This window comes from Conger conger, chromosome 11, assembly GCF_963514075.1.
Source record: "Conger conger chromosome 11, fConCon1.1, whole genome shotgun sequence".
Taxonomy (NCBI): domain Eukaryota; kingdom Metazoa; phylum Chordata; class Actinopteri; order Anguilliformes; family Congridae; genus Conger; species Conger conger.
The window spans coordinates 10,751,728-10,771,918 of record NC_083770.1 but is presented as its reverse complement, the minus strand read 5'-3'; the positions used below and the strand labels follow the sequence as shown (position 1 = coordinate 10,771,918).

General features: G+C 52.0%; 1 protein-coding gene across 3 annotated transcripts in view; it reads left to right on the top strand.

The window, feature by feature from the left end:
* vps13a (vacuolar protein sorting 13 homolog A) overlaps nucleotides 1-20,191 on the top strand; it is a 54,045-nt gene that overhangs the window by 25,333 nt on the left and 8,521 nt on the right. For 2 of the 3 annotated variants that reach the window (XM_061261599.1, XM_061261601.1), the window contains exons 32-65: nucleotides 236-403; nucleotides 1,017-1,324; nucleotides 1,622-1,769; nucleotides 2,074-2,224; nucleotides 2,569-2,687; nucleotides 2,999-3,168; nucleotides 3,598-3,824; nucleotides 4,174-4,505; nucleotides 4,815-5,168; nucleotides 5,735-5,836; nucleotides 6,380-6,532; nucleotides 6,773-7,034; nucleotides 7,658-7,818; nucleotides 8,008-8,111; nucleotides 8,580-8,889; nucleotides 9,474-9,890; nucleotides 10,433-10,537; nucleotides 10,709-10,855; nucleotides 11,275-11,406; nucleotides 12,275-12,408; nucleotides 13,939-14,025; nucleotides 15,364-15,490; nucleotides 15,914-16,143; nucleotides 16,294-16,447; nucleotides 16,646-16,792; nucleotides 17,378-17,459; nucleotides 17,575-17,644; nucleotides 17,873-17,987; nucleotides 18,156-18,269; nucleotides 18,559-18,704; nucleotides 18,808-18,889; nucleotides 19,106-19,219; nucleotides 19,349-19,424; nucleotides 19,561-19,724. In XM_061261599.1, the coding sequence (XP_061117583.1) occupies nucleotides 236-403; nucleotides 1,017-1,324; nucleotides 1,622-1,769; nucleotides 2,074-2,224; nucleotides 2,569-2,687; nucleotides 2,999-3,168; nucleotides 3,598-3,824; nucleotides 4,174-4,505; nucleotides 4,815-5,168; nucleotides 5,735-5,836; nucleotides 6,380-6,532; nucleotides 6,773-7,034; nucleotides 7,658-7,818; nucleotides 8,008-8,111; nucleotides 8,580-8,889; nucleotides 9,474-9,890; nucleotides 10,433-10,537; nucleotides 10,709-10,855; nucleotides 11,275-11,406; nucleotides 12,275-12,408; nucleotides 13,939-14,025; nucleotides 15,364-15,490; nucleotides 15,914-16,143; nucleotides 16,294-16,447; nucleotides 16,646-16,792; nucleotides 17,378-17,459; nucleotides 17,575-17,644; nucleotides 17,873-17,987; nucleotides 18,156-18,269; nucleotides 18,559-18,704; nucleotides 18,808-18,889; nucleotides 19,106-19,219; nucleotides 19,349-19,424; nucleotides 19,561-19,724 (5,712 nt within the window). The remainder of the gene's footprint in view (nucleotides 1-235; nucleotides 404-1,016; nucleotides 1,325-1,621; nucleotides 1,770-2,073; nucleotides 2,225-2,568; nucleotides 2,688-2,998; nucleotides 3,169-3,597; nucleotides 3,825-4,173; nucleotides 4,506-4,814; nucleotides 5,169-5,734; nucleotides 5,837-6,379; nucleotides 6,533-6,772; nucleotides 7,035-7,657; nucleotides 7,819-8,007; nucleotides 8,112-8,579; nucleotides 8,890-9,473; nucleotides 9,891-10,432; nucleotides 10,538-10,708; nucleotides 10,856-11,274; nucleotides 11,407-12,274; nucleotides 12,409-13,938; nucleotides 14,026-15,363; nucleotides 15,491-15,913; nucleotides 16,144-16,293; nucleotides 16,448-16,645; nucleotides 16,793-17,377; nucleotides 17,460-17,574; nucleotides 17,645-17,872; nucleotides 17,988-18,155; nucleotides 18,270-18,558; nucleotides 18,705-18,807; nucleotides 18,890-19,105; nucleotides 19,220-19,348; nucleotides 19,425-19,560; nucleotides 19,725-20,191) is intronic. The other variant, XM_061261600.1, reaches the window with a different exon arrangement.

Genomic DNA, 20,191 nt, shown 5'->3' with positions numbered 1-20,191 from the left:
AGGAGACGCATCGCGAACACTTGGATGTGAAAAATGGACCCATGTTTTTTTTATTTATCTTTATGGTTACCATGGAAACGTGCTGCCTGGGCCACGTTCCAGGTTTTGAAAATCACAAATACGCTGGAGTGTAATGTGTACGGACAGGTCAAGGTAGCGCAAACCTCTCGACTGAAATGAAACGGGAGCAGGTCCGTGTGACTGACGGGTGACCGTAACTGTGGTCTTTCCCAAGGCGGTGTCCATCGCGGGGAAGGAGGTGTTTGACTTCCGCATGATTAACCACGTCGATGCCACCGAGGGCGACGCCTACACGGACATGAGCCGGGTGGACACCAGCGTGACCCTGACCGTGGGCTGCATCCAGGTCATTTTCCTCAACAAGTTCATGTCCACCATCCTGGTGAGTAGCCCTGCAGCACCGGGAGGCTGGCTGGCCTGGTATTGGTTAGTTCTGGGCTGACATTGCAGGTGTCTGGGTTGTGATTGATTCGTTTTGGGTAGTGTCTGTAGGTATCTGGGTTGGGATTGGTTAGTTTTGGGTAGTGTCTGTAGGTATCTAGGTTGGGACTGGTTAGATTTGGGTAGTATCTGTAGGTATCTGGGTTGGGATTGATTCGTTTTGGGTAGTATCTGTAGGTATCTGGGTTGGGATTGATAAGTTTTGGGTAGTATCTGTAGGCATCTGGGTTGGGATTGGTTAGTTTTGGGTAGTGTCTGTAGGTATCTGGGTTGGGATTAGTTAGTTTTGGGTAGTGTCTGTAGGTATATGGGTTGGGATTGATAAGTTTTGGGTAGTATCTGTAGGTATCTGGGTTGGGATTGGTTAGTTCTTATGTACTCTGGATGTACTATCATCTTGGTTGCGATTTGGTCAGTGTTGGTTATGGGGCTTCATATGGGACTGAAAGGTTTCTGGGGGGTTTCCAGGTATGGCTTGCGATTGGTGTCGTGGGTTTTGTGAACCCGGGCTCTGACCCCGTCGTGCCCCCCCCCCCCCCCCCCCCCCCCCGCAGGCCTTCATTAATAACTTCCAGATGGCGAAGGACGCGGTGGCGGAGGCCACGGCCCAGGCGGCAGAGAAGGCGGCCACCGGCGTGATGGAGCTGGCCGAGCGCTCCACCCGCATCTCGCTGGACATCGACGTCAAGGCGCCCGTGGTCTTCCTGCCGCAGTCGTCCGTCTCCCGCAACGTCATCGTGGCCGACTTCGGCCTGGTCACCGTGCAGAACCACTTCTACATGGTGCAGTCCAAGACGCACACCAAGATCCCCCCCGTTATCGACGTCATGAAGGTCGGCCTCAGCGACCTGAAGATGTACAGGTGAGGAGGGGGGGGGCTGTGGAGGGAGACGGAGGAAAGGTGATGGGAAAGTTAACGGAGGAAGGGTAAAGGAAGGAGTATGTGCTTCTGAACGTGAGAGGAGCAGAAAGATGGCAGTTACAGGTTTGGGATCGGTAGCGTTATGTGATGGTGCCTGTGTCCTGGTGGGGCTGTCCCATTGCTGGTCAGGATGGAGGTGATGGTGGGGGTGTCTCTTTGCTGGTCAGGATGGAGATGAGGGTGGGGGTGTCCCTTTGCTGGTCAGGAATGGAGGTGATGGTGGGATTTGTTCTCTAGGACCACCTTTGAGGAGGGGCTTTTTCGGACTGAGATACAGCTTCTCAAGCCGGTCAGCCTGGACCTGTCAATCAAACGGAACCTTTCTGCATCCTGGTACCACAGCATCCCTGACATCGAAATCACCGCCCATCTCAAACCCATGAGTGTGAGTGTGTGTCTGTGTCTGTACATTCTCTGCGTGTGTGTGCCCGTTGTTGATGGTGCTCAGTCAATTAGTAGTGTATTGTTTACAAACCCTGTCCGGTCGTCATTAATGATATTGAGAATTATGTGTGTCAGTCGGTTAGCCGTTAATGCTGTAAACTTTTTCTGATCCGCATTCAGTAAAGATATGGCTCTACATGAGGCATGCTCTGCTGGGTCTTTACCCTCCTTCAGGGTTACAGTCAGTCAGGAATATATGATGATGATGGTGCATGTGTGTGTGTGCATGCGTGTGTGTGCTGTAGATGGTTCTCAGTCAGGAGGACATGACAGTGGCGTTGAAGACTCTGAGTGAGAACCTGAGTGAGACGTCGGATGCCGTTCCTCCTCCTCCTTCTCCTCCGGATAAAACCGACGCCTTGTCCACCAAGGACTCGCAGACATCCCACCCTGGAGGTACGCCCCGGCCCACAGCCACACCCCTACCACCCCCACCCCCACCCCCACCCCCACCCCCTACCCCTTATCCCTGGTGTTGCTGCTGTCAGCACACACACATCTGGATCTGCACTCATGTAGCACCTGCTCTACCTGCTCCTGCAGCTCTCAGGTAGACTTACACGTGTTTATGTGCTGTCCGCTTATGCAGTAGGGGTGTGAACGGTTAGACGGTTAACCGTGTGTGTGTGTGTGTGTGTGTGTGTGTGTGTGTGTGTGTGTGTGTGTGTGCGCGCGTGCATGTGTGTGTGCGTGTGGATGGGTGTGTGTGTTTGTGTATGTGTGTGTATGCGTCTCTCCAGCAAACACAGTGATAACGTCTGCCGTTGTTGAGCCGCATAAGAGCTTGAAGTTGAAGACCACGCTGAAACTGGACTTCAAGTTCGACTCCATGACCCTGGTGCTGTACAGTCCGAACGAGGTATACCCTGGCACTATCCTGCCAGTTACAGTTACCCCCATCACTGCCCTTTGTGTTCAGGCTGTATTTGTGTTCAGGTTCTATCTGTTCAGGCTGTATCTGTGTTCAGATTCTATCTGTGTTCAGGCTCTGTCTGTTTTCAGGCTCTGTGTTCAGGCTCTGTCTGTGTTCAGGCTGTATCTTTGTTCAGGCTCTGTGTTCAGATTCTATCTGTGTTCAGGCTCTGTCTGTTTTCAGGCGCTGTGTTCAGGCTGTATCTGTGATCAGGCTCTGTGTTCAAGGCTGTGTGTTCAGGCGCTATCTGTGTTCAGTTACAGTTTCTGGACTCTCGTGCGGAAGATCTGAAGTTGGCCGAGTTTCGGCTGGGCACGATCTCCACGGCTGTGCAGATGTACTCTGACAGCTCCATGAAGGCGTCCGTCAAACTGGCCAACTGCATCCTGGACGACAAGCGGCAGAGGATCAAAATGATCACCTCCAGGTAAAGCAGCTTCCTGCCAAATGCAGACCCACCAGATGCATTACTGCAACGAAGACACACTGGCAGATAGAGATCCACATAGGCTCCTGGGAAATTGAACTACTGTAATATAGAGATGCTGCCAGATCGAGATCCTGCCACATTGGGTATTGTCGTTTAGCATAGTCTTGCATAGCACTGTGTAAAGCCTTGAGTGCGTCTCCTCTCTGGTCTGGCAGAATGCTAATTTAGCACAACGTAGCATAGCTTCATTTTGCACAGTGCTCTGCAGTCTGGCATGATGCTAGTTGAGCGTAATGTAGCATAGTGTGGTGTAGCACAGGGTAAAGCTGTGAGTGATTATCCTCTACAGTCTGACAGGGTGATGGTTTAGCATAACATAGCGCAGCACAGTGTGAAATGAGAGTGGCTGTCCTCCCCTCTGTCCAGGATGCTGGAGAAGAAACCAGGCGTGGAGCGTAGCGTGATGGTGGAGGTGAACTATAAGCAGGGCCGGGAGGGCACGGTTCTGGACACGCAGGTGCAGGACATTTACCTGTGCGCCAGCATGGAGTTCCTGCACACCGTGGCAGACATCTTCATCAAAGCCAGCCAACAGGGCTTCTCTACCCCACCCAAAAACATCAAACCCACCTCTTCCTCCTCCAAGGAGACGGGTACGTGCACTTCCCTGTGTGTGTGTGTGTGTGTGTGTGAGTGTATGTGAGAGCGAGAGAGTGTGTGAGTGAGTGAGTGAATGAGTGTATGTGTGAGAGTGAGAGAGTGAAGGTGATACAGAGTGAGTGAGTGAGTGAGTGAGTGAGTGAGTGAGTGAGTGAGTGAGTGAGTGAGTGAGTGAGTGAGTGAGTGAGTGAGTGAGTGAGTGAGTGAGGGTGATACAGTGTGTGAGTGTATGTGAGAGAGAGAGAGAGAGAGAGAGAGAGAGAGTGAGTGTGATACAGTGTGTGTGAGTGTATGTGAGAGAGAGAGAGAGTGATGGTGTGTCTCTGTATTCCCTGTGTGTAGCAGTGCCAGCACCCCCTGTCGTGGCTAAGTCAGAGATAAACGTGGTGGTGAAGAACCCGGAGATCGTGTTTGTGGCGGACCTGACCCGTGCCGACGCCCCGGCCCTCGTCATGACGACGCAGTGTGAGCTGGTTATACGGAGCAACCCGGAGGGCCAGACCATGACGGCGACCGTTCGGGACCTGAAGGTGGTGGCCTGCCCGTTCCTGCGCGACAAGCAGAGGAACACGGTCACCACCGTGCTGCTGCCCTGCCAGGTGTTCTTCCAGAGCACCCAGACCCCCTCCGGCCCACAGACCCTGGAGCTCAGCATCAACTCCCTCACCCTCAAGGTAGGGCCCACCTCACTGTCTCAGACCTCACCCCTCTGTGTGAGACCCCACCCCTCTGTCTGAGACCCCACCCCTCTGTGTGAGACCCCACCCCTCTGTCTGAGACCCCACCCCTCTGTGTGAGACCCCACCCCTCTGTGTGAGACCCCACCCCTCTGTCTGAGACCCCATCCCTCTGTGTGAGACCCCACCCCTCTGTGTGAGACCCCGCCCCTCTGTCTGAGACCCCGCCCCTCTGTCTGAGACCCCGCCCCTCTGCCTGAGACCCCACCCCTGTCTGTGATGTGACTGGGCGTGTCTGTGTTCCAGGTGTCCCCCATCATCATAAACACGGTGATCACCATCCAGTCGGCACTGACCCCGGCGGCTGAGGTGGCCGAGGAGCTGGCCAGCCCCGTCCCCCCGAACCTGTGGAACAGGAAGAGCTGGCAGGAGCTGAAGCTGTGGTTCCTGGAGGAGGAGAGCGAGGAGGACTCCCTGAGTCTGGCCCCGCTGGAGCCCCTGGGAGAGTCGCTGCGGCTGGACATCAGCTCCATCTGCCTGACCCTGGAGGCCGGCGTGGGCCACCGCACGGTCCCCATGCTCCTCGCCAAGTCCTCCTTCCACGGGGACGTCAAGGACTGGAGCACGCTCATCAACCTGGAGAGCAAGCTCAACATGGAGGTACAGTATCCCACAGTGCCCCTGGGTTTCTTGTCCTGTACTATAATGAGTTGGGGTGTGGTTTCAGGTGCTGTATTATAATGAGGAGTTGGGGTGTGGTTTCAGGTGCTGTGTTATAATGAGGAGTTGGGGTGTGGTTTCAGGTGCTGTATTATAATGAGGAGTTGGGGTGTGGTTTCAGGTGCTGTATTATAATGAGGAGTCGGGGGTGTGGTTTCAGGTGCTGTATTATAATGAGGAGTTGGGGTGTGGTTTCAGGTGCTGTATTATAATGAGGAGTTGGGGTGTGGTTTCAGGTGCTGTATTATAATGAGGAGTTGGGGTGTGGTTTCAGGTGCTGTATTATAATAAGGAGTTGGGGGTGTGGTTTCAGGTGCTGTATTGTAATGAGGAGTTCGGGTGTGGTTTCAGGTGCTGTATTATAATAAGGAGTTGGGGGTGTGGTTTCAGGTGCTGTATTATAATGAGGACTTGGGGGTGTGGTTTCAGGTGCTGTATTATAATGAGGAGTTGGGGTGTGGTTTCAGGTGCTGTATTATAATAAAGAGTTGGGGGTGTGGTTTCAGGTGCTGTATTATAATGAGGAGTTGGGGGTGTGGGAGCCCCTGCTGGAGCCTCTGGAGGACGATAAGAAAGACGGATTCCGGCCGTGGACCCTGGGTCTCACTGTGAGCATATGCAAACGCACACACCACTCCCTGTACACTCAGCACTACCCCACGATACAGTCACTATAATCGCTACACCAGTGCTAACCAACCATGTTGCTGGAGATCTTCCAATAAATTAGGAATTAATCCAAAAAAAATATGGCCACCATCACCCAATTAGTTATCAGTTGATGATGATTTGTAATGGAATTCTTCCAATATCTGGCTTTACAGCTTGGAAATTCATAATTTCTGGATGCTGCTTGGACCCGGTTATATTTTTTATTTGCTATTATATTTCATACAAGTAGGTTTTCATTTCAACCATAATTTGGCACACCTGACTCTGCTAATTAGTTATTGCTTTACAAGCTCTGTCACTGTTGAATGAGCTGTGCTTTGTTAGATAGAAAGTAGATCTCCAGGAACAAGGTTGTTTACCACTGCCCTACATACTAAGGTACCCCTACCCCACACTTTCATCAGTCAGATCCCTGTCCTTCCCTGCACTGCTGTAGTTTCATATGTAATATAGACCATATTTTACTGTGTTTTCTGCAGATGAAAAAGAAACCGTTGAAAAGCACGGATTTGTCGGATGAAGTGGATTACAACGTCCCCGACTACAAGACCGTGATCTGCATCAGCTCCGTGGACCAGCTCAACATCACCCTGTCCAAGTGCGGACTGGGCATGCTCAGCAACCTAGGCACGGTAAGAGCAGGACTGTAAGAGCAGGACCAATGAGGTGCCTTTCTCAAGAAAATGACACTTGAAGCTAATATTTTCTACAAAAATAAATGATTTTGTCTCATTACAAGACTAAAACACTTTTGCAGTGCAGTAATATAGTGCTCTCTGGTCTCCTGCTTTGTCCGTTTTTGAAAGCATTATTCTAACACAGTGACTGTGTGTGTGTGTGTATGTGTGTATGTGTGTGTGTGTGTGTTTTAGGCCTTTGCGGAGGCTGCGAGTCAGACAGCAGATCACTTCCAGAAGGACCAGGCCCCGCTGGTCATAAAGAACCGCCTGGGCCTGGCAGTGTCTGTGCTGCACAGCGAGACCTTCAGCCCCATCGGCACTACAGCCTCCGGCCAGCAGGTGGAGCTGCAGGACGGCGAAAGCCTCAACATGGACTACACCTCCACCGCCACCGGCAGTGACCAGTTCTCTGCCATGACCAGCCTGAGCAGCAAGGACTATTTCATACAACCCAGTGAGTGCATGTGTATATACATGTACACTACACACTGTACTCCAGACACACCAACTGCACTATATGCTACAGGTGGTACACTTGTACACTACGCATGATACACTACACACACTAAATGCTCTGTACACTCTACTGTTATACCCTGTAAACTACACACTATGCACTACATATGCGCACTAAATGCACTATACAACACCTACTTTACATTACACAAACAGTGTATTACACACTATACACTACACGGTATGTACAATATATAATTGTATAATATATACAGTGCCCTCCATAATGTTTGGGACACACCCTATGTCTTGATTTTCCACATATTCATATTTCATATTCATATTTTCCATATTTCATTTGGAATCACACAATTTACATGTGGCTACCGCTGTAATGTCTGCATGGTGAACCTAAAACGTATAAAAATACCCTTTAATAAAATTTGAGAACGTGCGCTTTAACCACGTTAATTTAACCTCACACTATTTTATGCAGCTATTGTTTCAGACATACTCATAATATTGTGACGCTCTGAATAGTAAACTGGCATCTGCCTGTGGACGCAGCCACGGCCTCTCTCGCTCTGTTCCTGTGATTGACTGTTCCTGCTCGTGCCCCAGCTCCAGTGGGCCACACTATGGCCGGCGTCATCCCCCTGATTAAGGTGGGCCGGAACATGCTCAGCGTGGTGCACAAGGACTCGGGCGTCACCCGCTACCTGGTGTGCCAGATCTACTCTGTGGAGGGGAGCAAGTTCGTCAAGATCCGCTCGCCCTTCCAGGTGCGTAGAACCGCGTTAGGATCGAGAATTTTGCGGGGTGTCTCGGTGGCGTGACCCGTAGAGCGCTGTCTTTTATTTTATGAAAATAAATAAAGAATTGAGAGTGTCCAGAACTACCAGCAGTCTACACACTCTGCAATAGCGTTACCCAAACTCACCCTCTGACCTCTGACCTCTCCCGCCCTGCAGATCATAAATTACTTCTCCATCCCGTTCCGGGTGTTTGAGGGATCCACACTGCTGGGCCTGGCGCAGCCCAAGGAGGAGTTCTGCGTCCCCCTGGGCTTCTACAGGTACTGTGTCTGAGCCCTGTGTTACAGTTCTGTGTTACAGTTCTGTGTTACAGCTCTGTGTTACAGCCCTGTGTCTGAGCTCTGTGTCTCAGCCCTGTGTTACAGCTCTGTGTTACAACCCCGTGTCTGAGCCCTGTGTCTGAGCTCTGTGTTCAGATTAATTGGGCTCGCTAAAGGAAGAGCAAAGTGACTGGAAAATATTGCTCAGTCCCCTCCTTTAGAGGCAGTCACTGTCAAAGGAGAAGAAGATGTTTACTATACTCGTAATGTTTCTTGCTGGAGCAATTGAGCCGCAGTTGTTTATTGTGCATATTGTTTGCTAGGTCCTACTGGTAAGCTATCTGCTACTCAAGTGAAGGACATCAGAATGCAACTGAAATATGTTTGGGCCCTTGTAATATATTTTGTAAATGTGGACCTAAATAAAGAATGAAAATGAATGTGTGTGTGTGTGTGTGTGTTCTGCAGGTCCATGCTCAGCCTCCAGCCTGTGACAGAGACGGAGACTGAGGAAGAGTTTGAGGTGTCGGAGGGGTTCTGCTACGAGGACATGGGCAATCACGTCGGACTGTGCGTACAGCAGAGCTGCCGTCGCGCCAGCGACCCCGACTGCGTGATGATGGTCAACATGGTCCCGCACAAAGACCTCCTCACCTGCCACGAGTCCCACGAGGCCCACGGCGTCGAGGAGGCCTTCGACGTGCCCTACATCCTCCACCTGTGGCCCACGGTCCTGCTCCGGAACCTTCTGCCCTACCCTCTCACCTTCTGCCTGGAGGTAGACCGCTCCTGTGCCAAACTCACTGCTAAAGCGAAAAAAACTGTTTTGGTCTTATATTTGCACTTATTTACACATATGACTTTTTGCAAAATGTGACTGAATGAATAAGATCAGCTAATCTGCCAATGAGGTGTCTTTCTCAAGAAAATGACACTTGAAGCTAATATTTTCTACAAAAATAAATATGATTTTGTCTCGTTACAAGACTAAAACACTTTTGCAGTGCAGTAATATAGTGCTCGCTGGTCTCCTGCTTTTTCTGTTTTTGAAAGCATTGCTTTCATTGCTCAGGCACGTGCGTACTGTGAAACTGTTGAATTTGTTACTCATTTCAAATAGTCTGTCTTAACTGTTTTCGTCTTGTAATGAGACTTAAAATCTTTTATTGTTCTCTCAAGTAGAAATGAGCTCGTTTTAAGTTAAAGTTACTGCTTGACAGGTGCCATTCTTATTCTATAACACTAAAATACTTGTTTAGATTCACAAGTTTTTTTGGGGGGTTTTTGCGGCGTGTACACACTTCTCTGTTTCCGGGGCGAACGATTTGAGCCGACTGTGTTCTGCGCGCCCGTTGGCTGCAGGAGAACGGAGAGCACGCCTCCAGCACCCTGCAGGAGGGCCACTCCGCGCAGCTGCACGCCGCCGTCATGGACAGGTCTCGGCTGCAGCTGCGGCTCCTGGACTACCTGAGCCAGGACTGGCAGGGCGAGTACGCCCTGCGGACGGCCCAGGAGGAGATCGCCTTCACCGCCTTCCGCTCGCTGGCCCCGGACAGCGCCCAGCTGAGCCCGGAGGGCGCCGAGCTGGACATCGCCGTGCACGTGACCTACGACCCCGGGCAGACGGTGGTGGCCGTGCACTCGCCCTATTGGATGGTGAACAAGACGGACCGCCTGCTGCAGTACAAGGCCGACGACATCCACAGGAAGCACCCGCGGGACTACGACAGGCCCCTGCTCTTCTCCTTCAAGCCCCGCAACTTCCTGCAGAACAACAAGGTGGGAGGGGCCGGCGGCCGGTGTCTGTCGACGATCTGCTCGCCTCGACGGTCTGCTCAGGGGCCTTGTGTGTCTCTGTTGCCTGGTGACGTGTCACATTTCGATTGCTGTAGACCGTCCTACCGTTGCCAAAAAGCCGTTGATGAAATTATAATTTTGTCCGTTTGCTGGTCTCAGGCAAGGTCTTAGTGTATCCACTATGTATAGAAACTATTTCGCCTGAATGGAACATGAAATTAGTACTTGGTGGCTACGTTGTCACCCTTGCAGCACTTTCGACACAAGCGACACTTGTTAGCGTGCACTCGATATAGCTGCACTTCCAGTGCCTGATTACTAGTGTACAGCAATCAGAATGGGACACGTCACGGTACGTCACAACGCAACAGAGGCATGCAAGGACCCCGAGCACATCGTTGAGCTGCTGAAATCTTCGACCGACACCAGCGACCCGCTGGCTGGCACGTGACTGGCCGTGGAGTCAGCTTGGGTGAGGGCGAGGGTATGTGATTGGTTGGTTAGAGCGTGTCTCTGTGCTTCAGGTGCGACTCATGGTGTCGGACAGCGAGCTTTCGGACGAGTTCTCCCTGGACACTGTGGGTAGCCATGGAGACGTGAAATGCAAAGGCCGCAGCAAAGATTACTTGGTGAGTGCTCGCGATCACCTGTGTGTGTGTGTGTGTGTGGGATCACACACCTGCTAAATGTCCAGGATCATGTGTGTGTGTGTCTGTGTGTGTAGGATCTATGGTGACCTGGCGGTTCCACACCTTGTCTGAGTAGGGGTGATTTGGTGTGATTTCCCTCCGGTCCTGTAGGTGGGGGTAAAGATTGATGCCAGCAGTTTCAGCCTGACACGCATTGTGTCCTTCGTGCCGTTCTACCTGCTGGTGAACAAAACCAAGTACACCATCAGTGTGAGCGAGGAACAGGAGGACGACTGGACCAAAGCCCCACCGGACCAGGTGCGCGCGCACACACACACACACACACGCGCATACACACACGCTCACACACACTCACACTCGCACATACACACACGCTCACACAAGCACACACGCTCACACACACACACACACGCTCAGACACACACACACACACACACACACACACACAAACGCTCAGACACACACATACACACACGCTCACACACACACACACTCGCACATACACACACACACACACACACACACACTCACGCACACTCACACTATTATCTTCCATCGAATGGAAGCCGTGCAGCTGTCATATATATATACATCTCACTAACTACCTCACTATTCCAGCAATGAAAAGAGGTTGAACAGGTTTCGGTTAAGGTAATAAACTAGCTGGGGGGAATTAGAGTTTGAGTGAGCATGTGTGTGCCCCTCCTCTCCACCAGGTGGCAGTGCCGTTCTGGCCAGAGAAGGACAGTAAGAAAGTCAAGGTGAAGGTGGAGGGCTGCCACTCCACCCCCCACACCATCAACTTCCACAAGCAGGAGAACTGCCTGCTGCTGCACCTGGACAACACGGTGAGCCCCGCCCCTAAGACCCGCCTCAAACACACTGAGCCCCGCCCCCTTACCCCCACCCTAAACACGGTGAGCCCCGCCCCTAAGACCTGCCTCAAACACACTGAGCCCCGCCCCCTTACCCCCACCCTAAACACGGTGAGCCCCGCCCCTAAGACCCGCCTCAAACACACTGAGCCCCGCCCCCTTACCCCCACCCTAAACACGGTGAGCCCCTCCCCTAAGACCCGCCTCAAACACACTGAGCCCCGCCCCCTTACCCCCACCCTAAACACGGTGAGCCCCGCCCCTAAGCCCTGCCCAAAACACACTGAGCCCCGCCCCCTTACCCCCACCCTAAACACAGTGAGCCCCGCCCCTAAGACCCGCCTCAAACACACTGAGCCCCGCCCCCTTACCCCCACCCTAAACACGGTGAGCCCCGCCCCTAAGCCCTGCCCAAAACACACTGAGCCCCGCCCCCTTACCCCCACCCTAAACACAGTGAGCCCCGCCCCTAAGACCCACCTCAAACACACTGAGCCCCGCCCCCTTACCCCCACCCTCAACACAGTGAGCCCCGCCCCTAAGCCCTGCCCAAAACACACTGAGCCCCGCCCCCTTACCCCCACCCTCAACACAGTGAGCCCTGCCCCGTAGCCCCGCCCTTGCACATCTAACCATGTTCCCCAGACCTTTGGCCCCTCGCCAAATACGGTGAGCCCACCCCCTTAGCCCCGCCCCAAACATGGTGAGCCCTGCTCCCTAGTCCCTCCACAGACATGGTGAGCCCACCCCCTTAGCCCCGCTCCAAACACGGTGAGCCCTGCCCCTGAGCCCCTCCCTTTATTGACCCCACACCTTCTGCTCCTCATGTCACATGACCCAGATGGGCGGGATTATTGTGGACGTGAACCTGACGGAACATTCCACCGTGATCCGCTTCTCGGAATACCACGATGGCGCCGCCCCCTTCCTCATTATCAACCACACCAAGGAGCAGACCCTGGAGTTCTACCAGAGGTGAGGCCTACCGAGAGACTGCGGGCGAGAGAGCACCGCGTAGAATGAGTGAGAGAGAGGGAGGGAGAGAGGGAATTCACAATTATGAATACATTTTAAATACATTTTTGGTTGTGGTGATTATGTTGCTGTCAGTACTCATTGCTGCCGTTCGTTGTGTAATGGTATGTGAGATGTTTTTGCTGTGTATGTTATTGCTCTAACCCTCCCCTACAAGGCTGAGTATCCTTGTGTAGCCCAAGAGCTCCTTCAGGCCAGGACAGCATAGAGAATGAGAGTGAGAGGGAGGGGATCTGTGAGTCTTAAATGGGTGAAGCTGGGTCTCACTGACCCATTTATTAGTGGGTCAGGTTTAGTTCAGTAAGATTTACACACACACACACACACACACACACACACGCATAAACACCTACATACTCACACTCACAGAAACACACACTCGCAGACCCAAGCTCTCACTCATGCAGACACACGTGCAAACATAGACACAGACTCTTATACACACATACGCACACACACATGCACGCACACACAAACTCAACCTCATACACGCGCACACACACACACACACACACACACACTCTCTCTCTCTCACAAACACACACACAGACACACTCATGCACATGTTTGTGAGTAGCTTTGAGTGTGGTTATGCCAACTGGAGGAGCATGGCACAGAGATTTGTTTTTTGCTTGTTTGTGACGAGTTTCTGCTGAGTATCTGTGTGTGTGTGTGTGTGTGTGTGTGTGTGTGCATGCAGATGAGATGAGATTGTGAAAGATAAGTTTGTGAGCTTGTTTGTGTTTTGACTGTGCATTGTTTGTGTTTTTTGCATGCTTTTGCATGTGTGTATGGATGTGTGTGTGATGAGTTTGTGTATGCGTGTTTGGGTGTATGTTTGTGTGTGTGTGTGTGTGGGTGTATGTGTGTGTGGGTGTGTGTGGCTGTGTGTGTGATCAGTCTGTGTATGCGTGTGTGTGTATGTGTTGTGTATGTGTGTGGGTGGGTGTATGTTTGTGTGTTTATGTGTGTGTGTGTGTGTGTGTGTGTGTGTGTATGGCTGTGTGTGTGTGTGCATATATGTGTGTGTGTGTGTGTGTGTGTGGGTGTGTGTATGTGCGTGTGCGTGCATGCGTGCGTGTGTGTATGGCTGTGTGTGTGTGTGTGTGTATGTGGGTGTGTGCCTGCGTGCGTGCGTGTGTGTATGGCTGTGTGTGTGTGTGTGTGTGTGTGTGTGTATGTGGGTGTGTGCGTGCGTGCATGCATGCGTGTGTGTATGGCTGTGTGTGTGTGTGTGTGTGTGTATGTGGGTGTGTGCGTGCGTGCATGCGTGCGTGTGTGTGTGTATGGCTGTGTGTGTGTGTGTGTGTGTGTGTGTATGTGGGTGTGTGCGTGCGTGCATGCGTGCGTGCGTGTATGGCTGTGTGTGTGTGGGTGTGTGCGTGCGTGCATGCGTGTGTGCGTGTATGGCTGTGTGTGTATATGTATATGTGAGGGTTTATGTTCTCTCCCCTCACCTCCTCCGGGCAGCTGCTCGGATCAGCAAGACTCAAACTGGGTCGCCAACGATCTCTTGGATCTGTCCTTCTCCAATGGAGAAGAAGGCAGCTTGTCCAGGTAGCAGATCCAGGCCAGCATGGAGGGTCCACTTCAGACCGGCACTGCGTCTCACACACGCGCGTACACACACACTTCCTACTAACTTCTTTCTTTCTTTTTTTTTGCTCTTTAGCACGTTAGCCCAAGGCCCTATCCCTTACACCTCATGCAGCTTAGCACGTTAGCCCACGGCCCTATCCCTCACACCTCATGCAGCTTAGCACGTTAGCCCATGAGCCTGGCCGTCAGGCCTCCTTAAACTTGGCAAATGAACCCATGGCCTAGCCCTCGCACCACTTGTAGCTTAGCACATTAGCCCACTCCCCTAGGCCTCCTGCCTCCTTCTCCATAGCACGTTAGCCCAAGGCCCAAGCCCTAACACCCTCTGTAACATGTTATCACATTAGCCCATGTTCCTAGCTGTGCTGGAATTAAACCACAATCTGCCACCATGGGTTTCAAACCAGCGGCTCCTCAATCCGTCCACACTGCACCTGGTGGCACTGGCCTGTCTCTGTGCTGTGCGGTCAGATCTGGGCCCTCCATGAGTCCTGCAGGTGTAGGGGAACGTTTCTCAGTTTATTTTTCTGTCCGTGTGTCTGAGTTGCTCCCTCATGTGGATCTGCGTTTTTCACGAGCGCTTAAACTGCGCCTGGCAGTCTGTTCTCACGCCGTGGAGCACCACGGAGAGAGGCAGTCTGTTCGCACGCTGTGGAGCACCACAGAGAGAGGCAGGAGCTCAGACGACATGTCTTGTACCTTCCGTCGCGGAGCCATTTTGTGTCCTTGGTTTCTGGCCGCTGCTTTCAGGGCTCTGTGCGAATGGGAAACTGCTGCTCCTGCATCCGCCTGGTTACGGTGCTGCTTCACTCACCTTTTTACCTTCACTCGCCTGGGTTACCTGTTCCTCCCGATGTTATCCAATCACGCTAGAACAATGCGACTTTGCGGTTTCTTTCTTTGTCTTCTTCCCAGGGGGGCTTTGGATTTCTTTGACCATTACATTTTGGGGTTGGAGGGGGTGTCTCCAAGCCTGCTCTCCATCTCGCGCTCTTCTTGCTCTGTGCCTTTCTGTGGGGGTGTGGTCGTGGTCTTCCGCCTTATCGCGGTCAAGGCGGTACTCGCAGTCATGCTTTGTGGTGGGATGGTGGTCATGACTGTAGGTGGGTATCGTGCTCATGGCTACACGGTATCACCATCATGGCTGTTGGCCGTATCGACATCATGGCTGTAGGCAGTATGGTGGTCGTCATGGCTTCGGGGGCGTCGCGGTTACGGCCGGTGGCGGTATGGGGAAGACGCGGCTCTGCGGACCGCGCGGTCGCCCCCGGGGCGTAACGCTGCCGTTTCCTGCAGCACACAGAAGGAGAAGGACGAGCTGGCTCCGGGGAACGCAGTGCACTACACCTGGGCTGAGCCCACCGGCTCACGCACGCTCAAGTGGAAGTGCGGAAACCACACGGGGGAACTGCGCAGCGAACAGGTACGCTTTATGGAATTATCTAAAATCACCTTTGTTGCACATAAAACCTGTCTCGGACAGTCAAGAAACCAAAATCGGCAAGAATCCAAAAACCCCAGAAGATTCATTATCACTTTTTCCCTTTCAGTCCCAAGAGAGCAATTTGGCACCGTAAAATCCGAAGAGTGCCATAAACCTTTTCAACCAATCAAAATGACTGCTATAGTATTTTTTTGAGCCCCTATTAAAACCCAACTCAATTTTCAACCATAGCCAAAACCCCTTTGGGTGAAGCCACTTGGTATTGGCCTTGGACTGAAAGAGTTTAAGATTTAAAGTTTAAAATTACGTGTACTTAAATTGAGGGCTTGTATACTTTTGCCTATTTGTAGTTTTATGTATTTGTAGTTTTGAGAGCCAGCTGACCTTTGACCTGTCTGGCAGGACATGCTGCTGGACGTTAACGAGGAGGGGAAGCTGTTCCTCATCTCCTTCTACGAGGGTCTCCAGCGGGTGGCGCTGTTCACGGAGGACAAGCGTATCTACAAGCTGCTGTGCGAGAGCGAGAAGGCTGAGCTGGCCGAACAGGAAGTGGTCCTGTCCCTGAGGAACGTGGGCGTCTCTCTGGTCAACAACACCACCAGCCAGGAAGTGTCATTCATTGGCATCACTAGGTAAAAAAAGGCACACGTATGCTTTATTTCACACTTACACTCGATGCCCTCACACAAGCACGTACTGTACATGCATACACACACACACACACACACTCTCTCTGCCTTCCACCCAGACACACTTGTTTCACTGCGTTTCCCTTTGGGTAGCTCCGATGTGGTGTGGGAGTCGCAACCCAAGAAGAAGGCTCGCTGGAAGCCCATGAGCAATAAAGACGCGGCTCAGCTGGAGAGTCTCTTCGTGGTGTACAACCAGAGCAGCCCCGTGGACCACCAGATCCTGCAACTGGCTAACGGCATGCAGGTCAGAGTTCAGCCGCTCTCCCGCCTCACCTGCCGGGCTGCTTTACCCACGGTCCCTCCCCACTGATCCAGGGCCAACGGGTTCTCAAACCGGCCTGGCAACCGAGTCCCACCCTTCACGTTCATGAACGGCCTGGTGTAATAACAGGTGTGTGGTGAGTGTAATAAGTGTGTGTGTGTGTGTGTGTGTTTGTGGCAGGTGTCTCTGACCCCCACTGGTACGGATATGAGGGTCCTGCATCCGTACGATTCGCCGCTCAGGAGGAACTTCCTGCCCGGAGTGAAGGTGGAGTACAGCGTCTCGGCTCGGCAGAAGGCTTACCGAGTTCAGATCAACCGCATCCAGGTGAGGGAGGAGTGCGTTCTTCAGTTATATCCAGGTGAGGGAGGAGTGCGTTCTTCAGTTATATCCAGGTGAGGGAGGAGTGCGTTCTTCAGTTATATCCAGGTGAGGGAGGAGTGCGTTCTTCAGTTATATCCAGGTGAGGGAGGAGTGCGTTCTTCAGTTATATCCAGGTGAGGGAGGAGTGCGTTCTTCAGTTATATCCAGGTGAGGGAGGAGTGCGTTCTTCAGTTATATCCAGGTGAGGGAGGAGTGCGTTCTTCAGCTATATCCAGGTGAGGGAGGAAAGCATCTTTCAGTTGTATCCAGGTGAGCAAAGCATCTTTCAGCTATATCCAGGTGAGGGAGGAAAGCATTCTTCAGTTATTTTTTTTAATGGTTTTCACATAAGCCAAACATTTTTCATAGTGATGATAGCTTATGATGATTTATGTATCGTGCATTGTCATAGTCAGGCTCGGCTTCGGCTTGTCTGTAGTGGGGTTTAGAAGAGCAGAAGGCGGTTTTGGTGCAGTGTTGGTACAGTACCTGTGTTCCTCCTCCGGGGGGCGCTGTGAGACCGCAGCTTCACCACCTGTGATTTCACAGATCCAGAATCAGCTGCCTGGAGCCATCTTCCCCTACGTATTCTACCCCATCAAGCCTCCCAAGTCTGTCACCATGGACTCAGGTCGGTGGGCATTGGAAATTTGATGGACAGCACTGCAGATTAATTGATTAATGTGGGCAGAAACCTTCACATTTCTATTTAAATTCAAGCTCGGATCTCTGTTCCCTCCACCCAGAACCCAAACCCCTGACTGATGTCAGCATCGTCACCAGATCTGCCGGCCATTCGGACATTTCCCGTATCAAGTGAGTCCCTCATTTTACTTCTCTCAGCGTGTATTTGAAGGAGTTTTGGAACTCTATCACACGTATTTGCAGGTTTACTGGAACTCTAGTGCAGGTATTTGAATATTTTGTGAAGCTCTAGAGCAGGCATTCGATGGTTTACTGGAACTCTAGAGTAGGTATTTGAAGGCATTGTTGAACTCGAGTGCACATATTTAAAGGTTTCATGGAACTGTGTCTCTGTCGCAGGTATTTCAAGGTTCTAATTCAGGAGATGGACCTGAAGCTGGATCTGGGCTTTCTGTACGCCATCCTGGACCTCTTCACCCAGGAGAACGCCGCCGCTGTTTCGTCCGAGCAGGAGGTAAGGGTGCCTGCCCGGACACAGCCGTCTGGTGGCCGTAGCGGCCTAGATAGAGAGCTGGGTGACGGGTCCTGTGCTTGTGCCGTGCAAACGCAGTATTAATGTTATGACTCCACCGTGTGTCATGGTCTTTAAAAGGTCGTGACCCCAGGTTTTCTCACTCGGTAGGTGGAGCTGTTTGAGAAGGATATCGTGTACCTGAAAACGGAACTGAATCACGCCTCTGCCACAGACACAAGTCCAATCAGTCTCTATGAGTACTTCCACATCTCCCCCATCAAAGTGAGTAGTGTATGAGTATTCAGCTCTACTATCAGAGTGAGTAGTGTCTGATTATTCAGCTCTACTGTCAGAGTGAGTACTGAATGAGTATTCAGCTCTACTGTCAGAGTGAGTAGTGTCTGAGTATTCAGCTCTACTATCAGAGTGAGTACTGAATGAGTATTCAGCTCTACTATCAGAGTGAGTACTGAATGAGTATTCAGCTCTACTATCAGAGTGAGTAGTGTATGACTGTGTGTGTGTCTGTCTGTGTCTGTTTGTGTTTGTGTGTGTGTGTGTGCGCGCGCAGCTGCACTTGAGCTTCTCCCTGAGTTCAGGGGGAGATGACGGCAATAAGGAGAAGAGGGAGACAGAGGTCATACCGGTGCAGTCCCTCAACCTGCTGCTGAAGAGCATCGGCGCTACGCTAACCGACGTGCAGGACGTCGTCTTCAAGTACGGCCGAGATTACCACACTGCACACTGCCCTGCATCTCGCTTAAGCCAGCCTCAGATGTATAAAGTGTCTTGTGGTTTTCCTGTGTGTGTGTGTGTACAGGCTGGCATTCTTTGAGCTGCAATTCCAGTTCCGCACAACACAACAGCTCCAATCTGAGGTCATCCGACACTACTCTAAACAGGTAACACACCTGTATGATACCCTCCTCCAAACAGGTAACACACCTGTATGATACACTTCTATAAATAGGTAACTCACCGGTATGTTACACTACTCCAAACTGGTAACTCACCTGTATAATATACTACAATACACTACTTTAAATAGGTAACTCACCTGTATGATACACTACTCCAAACAGGTGTGAGATGTTGTGTGTGTCGGTTCTGTGTTTCAGGCCATAAAGCAGATGTACGTTCTGGTTCTGGGGCTGGATGTTTTGGGGAACCCCTTCGGCCTGATCCGGGGGCTCTCTGAGGGGGTGGAGGCTTTCTTCTACGAACCGTACCAGGTAGAGTGATCATGGCCTCTAATAAACACTGTGGTCGTGTGTGTGTGTGTGTGTGTGTGAGAGTGAGAGGTGGAGAGAGCGAGAAAGAGGGAAAGAGAGAAAGTTTGAGTGATATTGTGTGTTCCCCAGGGTGCTATCCAAGGTCCGGAGGAGTTTGTGGAGGGCATGGCTCTGGGAGTGAAGGCGCTGGTGGGCGGGGCTGTGGGTAAGTGCTGCATCCACCCGCGTCACATGACTCTTCCTGTCTGTGCCCTCGTCACATGACTCTTCCTGTCTGTGCCCCCGTCACATGACTCTTCCTGTCTGTGCCCCCGTCACATGGACCCCTCTGTCTGCCGCAGGGGGCATCGCCGGGGCCGCCTCCAGGATCACGGGCGCCATGGCGAAGGGAGTGGCTGCCATGACGATGGATGAGGAATACCAGCAGAAGCGGCGGGAGGCCATGAACAAGCAGCCGAGCGGGCTGAGGGAGGGCCTGACCCGCGGCGGCAAGGGGCTGGTCTCCGTAAGTCTGAGCGCAGAGGGCTGGTCTCTATGTCTGAGAGCAGAGGGGTGGTCTCTGTAAGTCTGAGCGCAGAGGGGTGGTCTCTGTAAGTCTGAGCGCAGAGGGGTGGTCTCTGTAAGTCTGAGCGCAGAGGGGTGGGGCCTCATTTATAAAACTGTGCTTAGGATTCACGTCAAAAGGTTGCGTAAGCATGAAACCTAGGACGTGTGTACGCAAAACAATAGTCTGATTTATAAAACAGTGCATACGCACGTCCCACGCCAGTTTTCCTTCATAAATCACAATCAACTCTAAATGTGGCGCAGCTTTGCCGGCTTCATGTCCCGCCCACAGTTGCCTATAAATAGGCAGTGAAACGCCCCTAATGAATATGCATTTCACGAAGACGACAATGGCAAACGCTGAAAAGAAGGCCAAGAAAAGGGATTTCAGCCATTTGATTACCTCTGAAAAGCGGGAGCGAACCC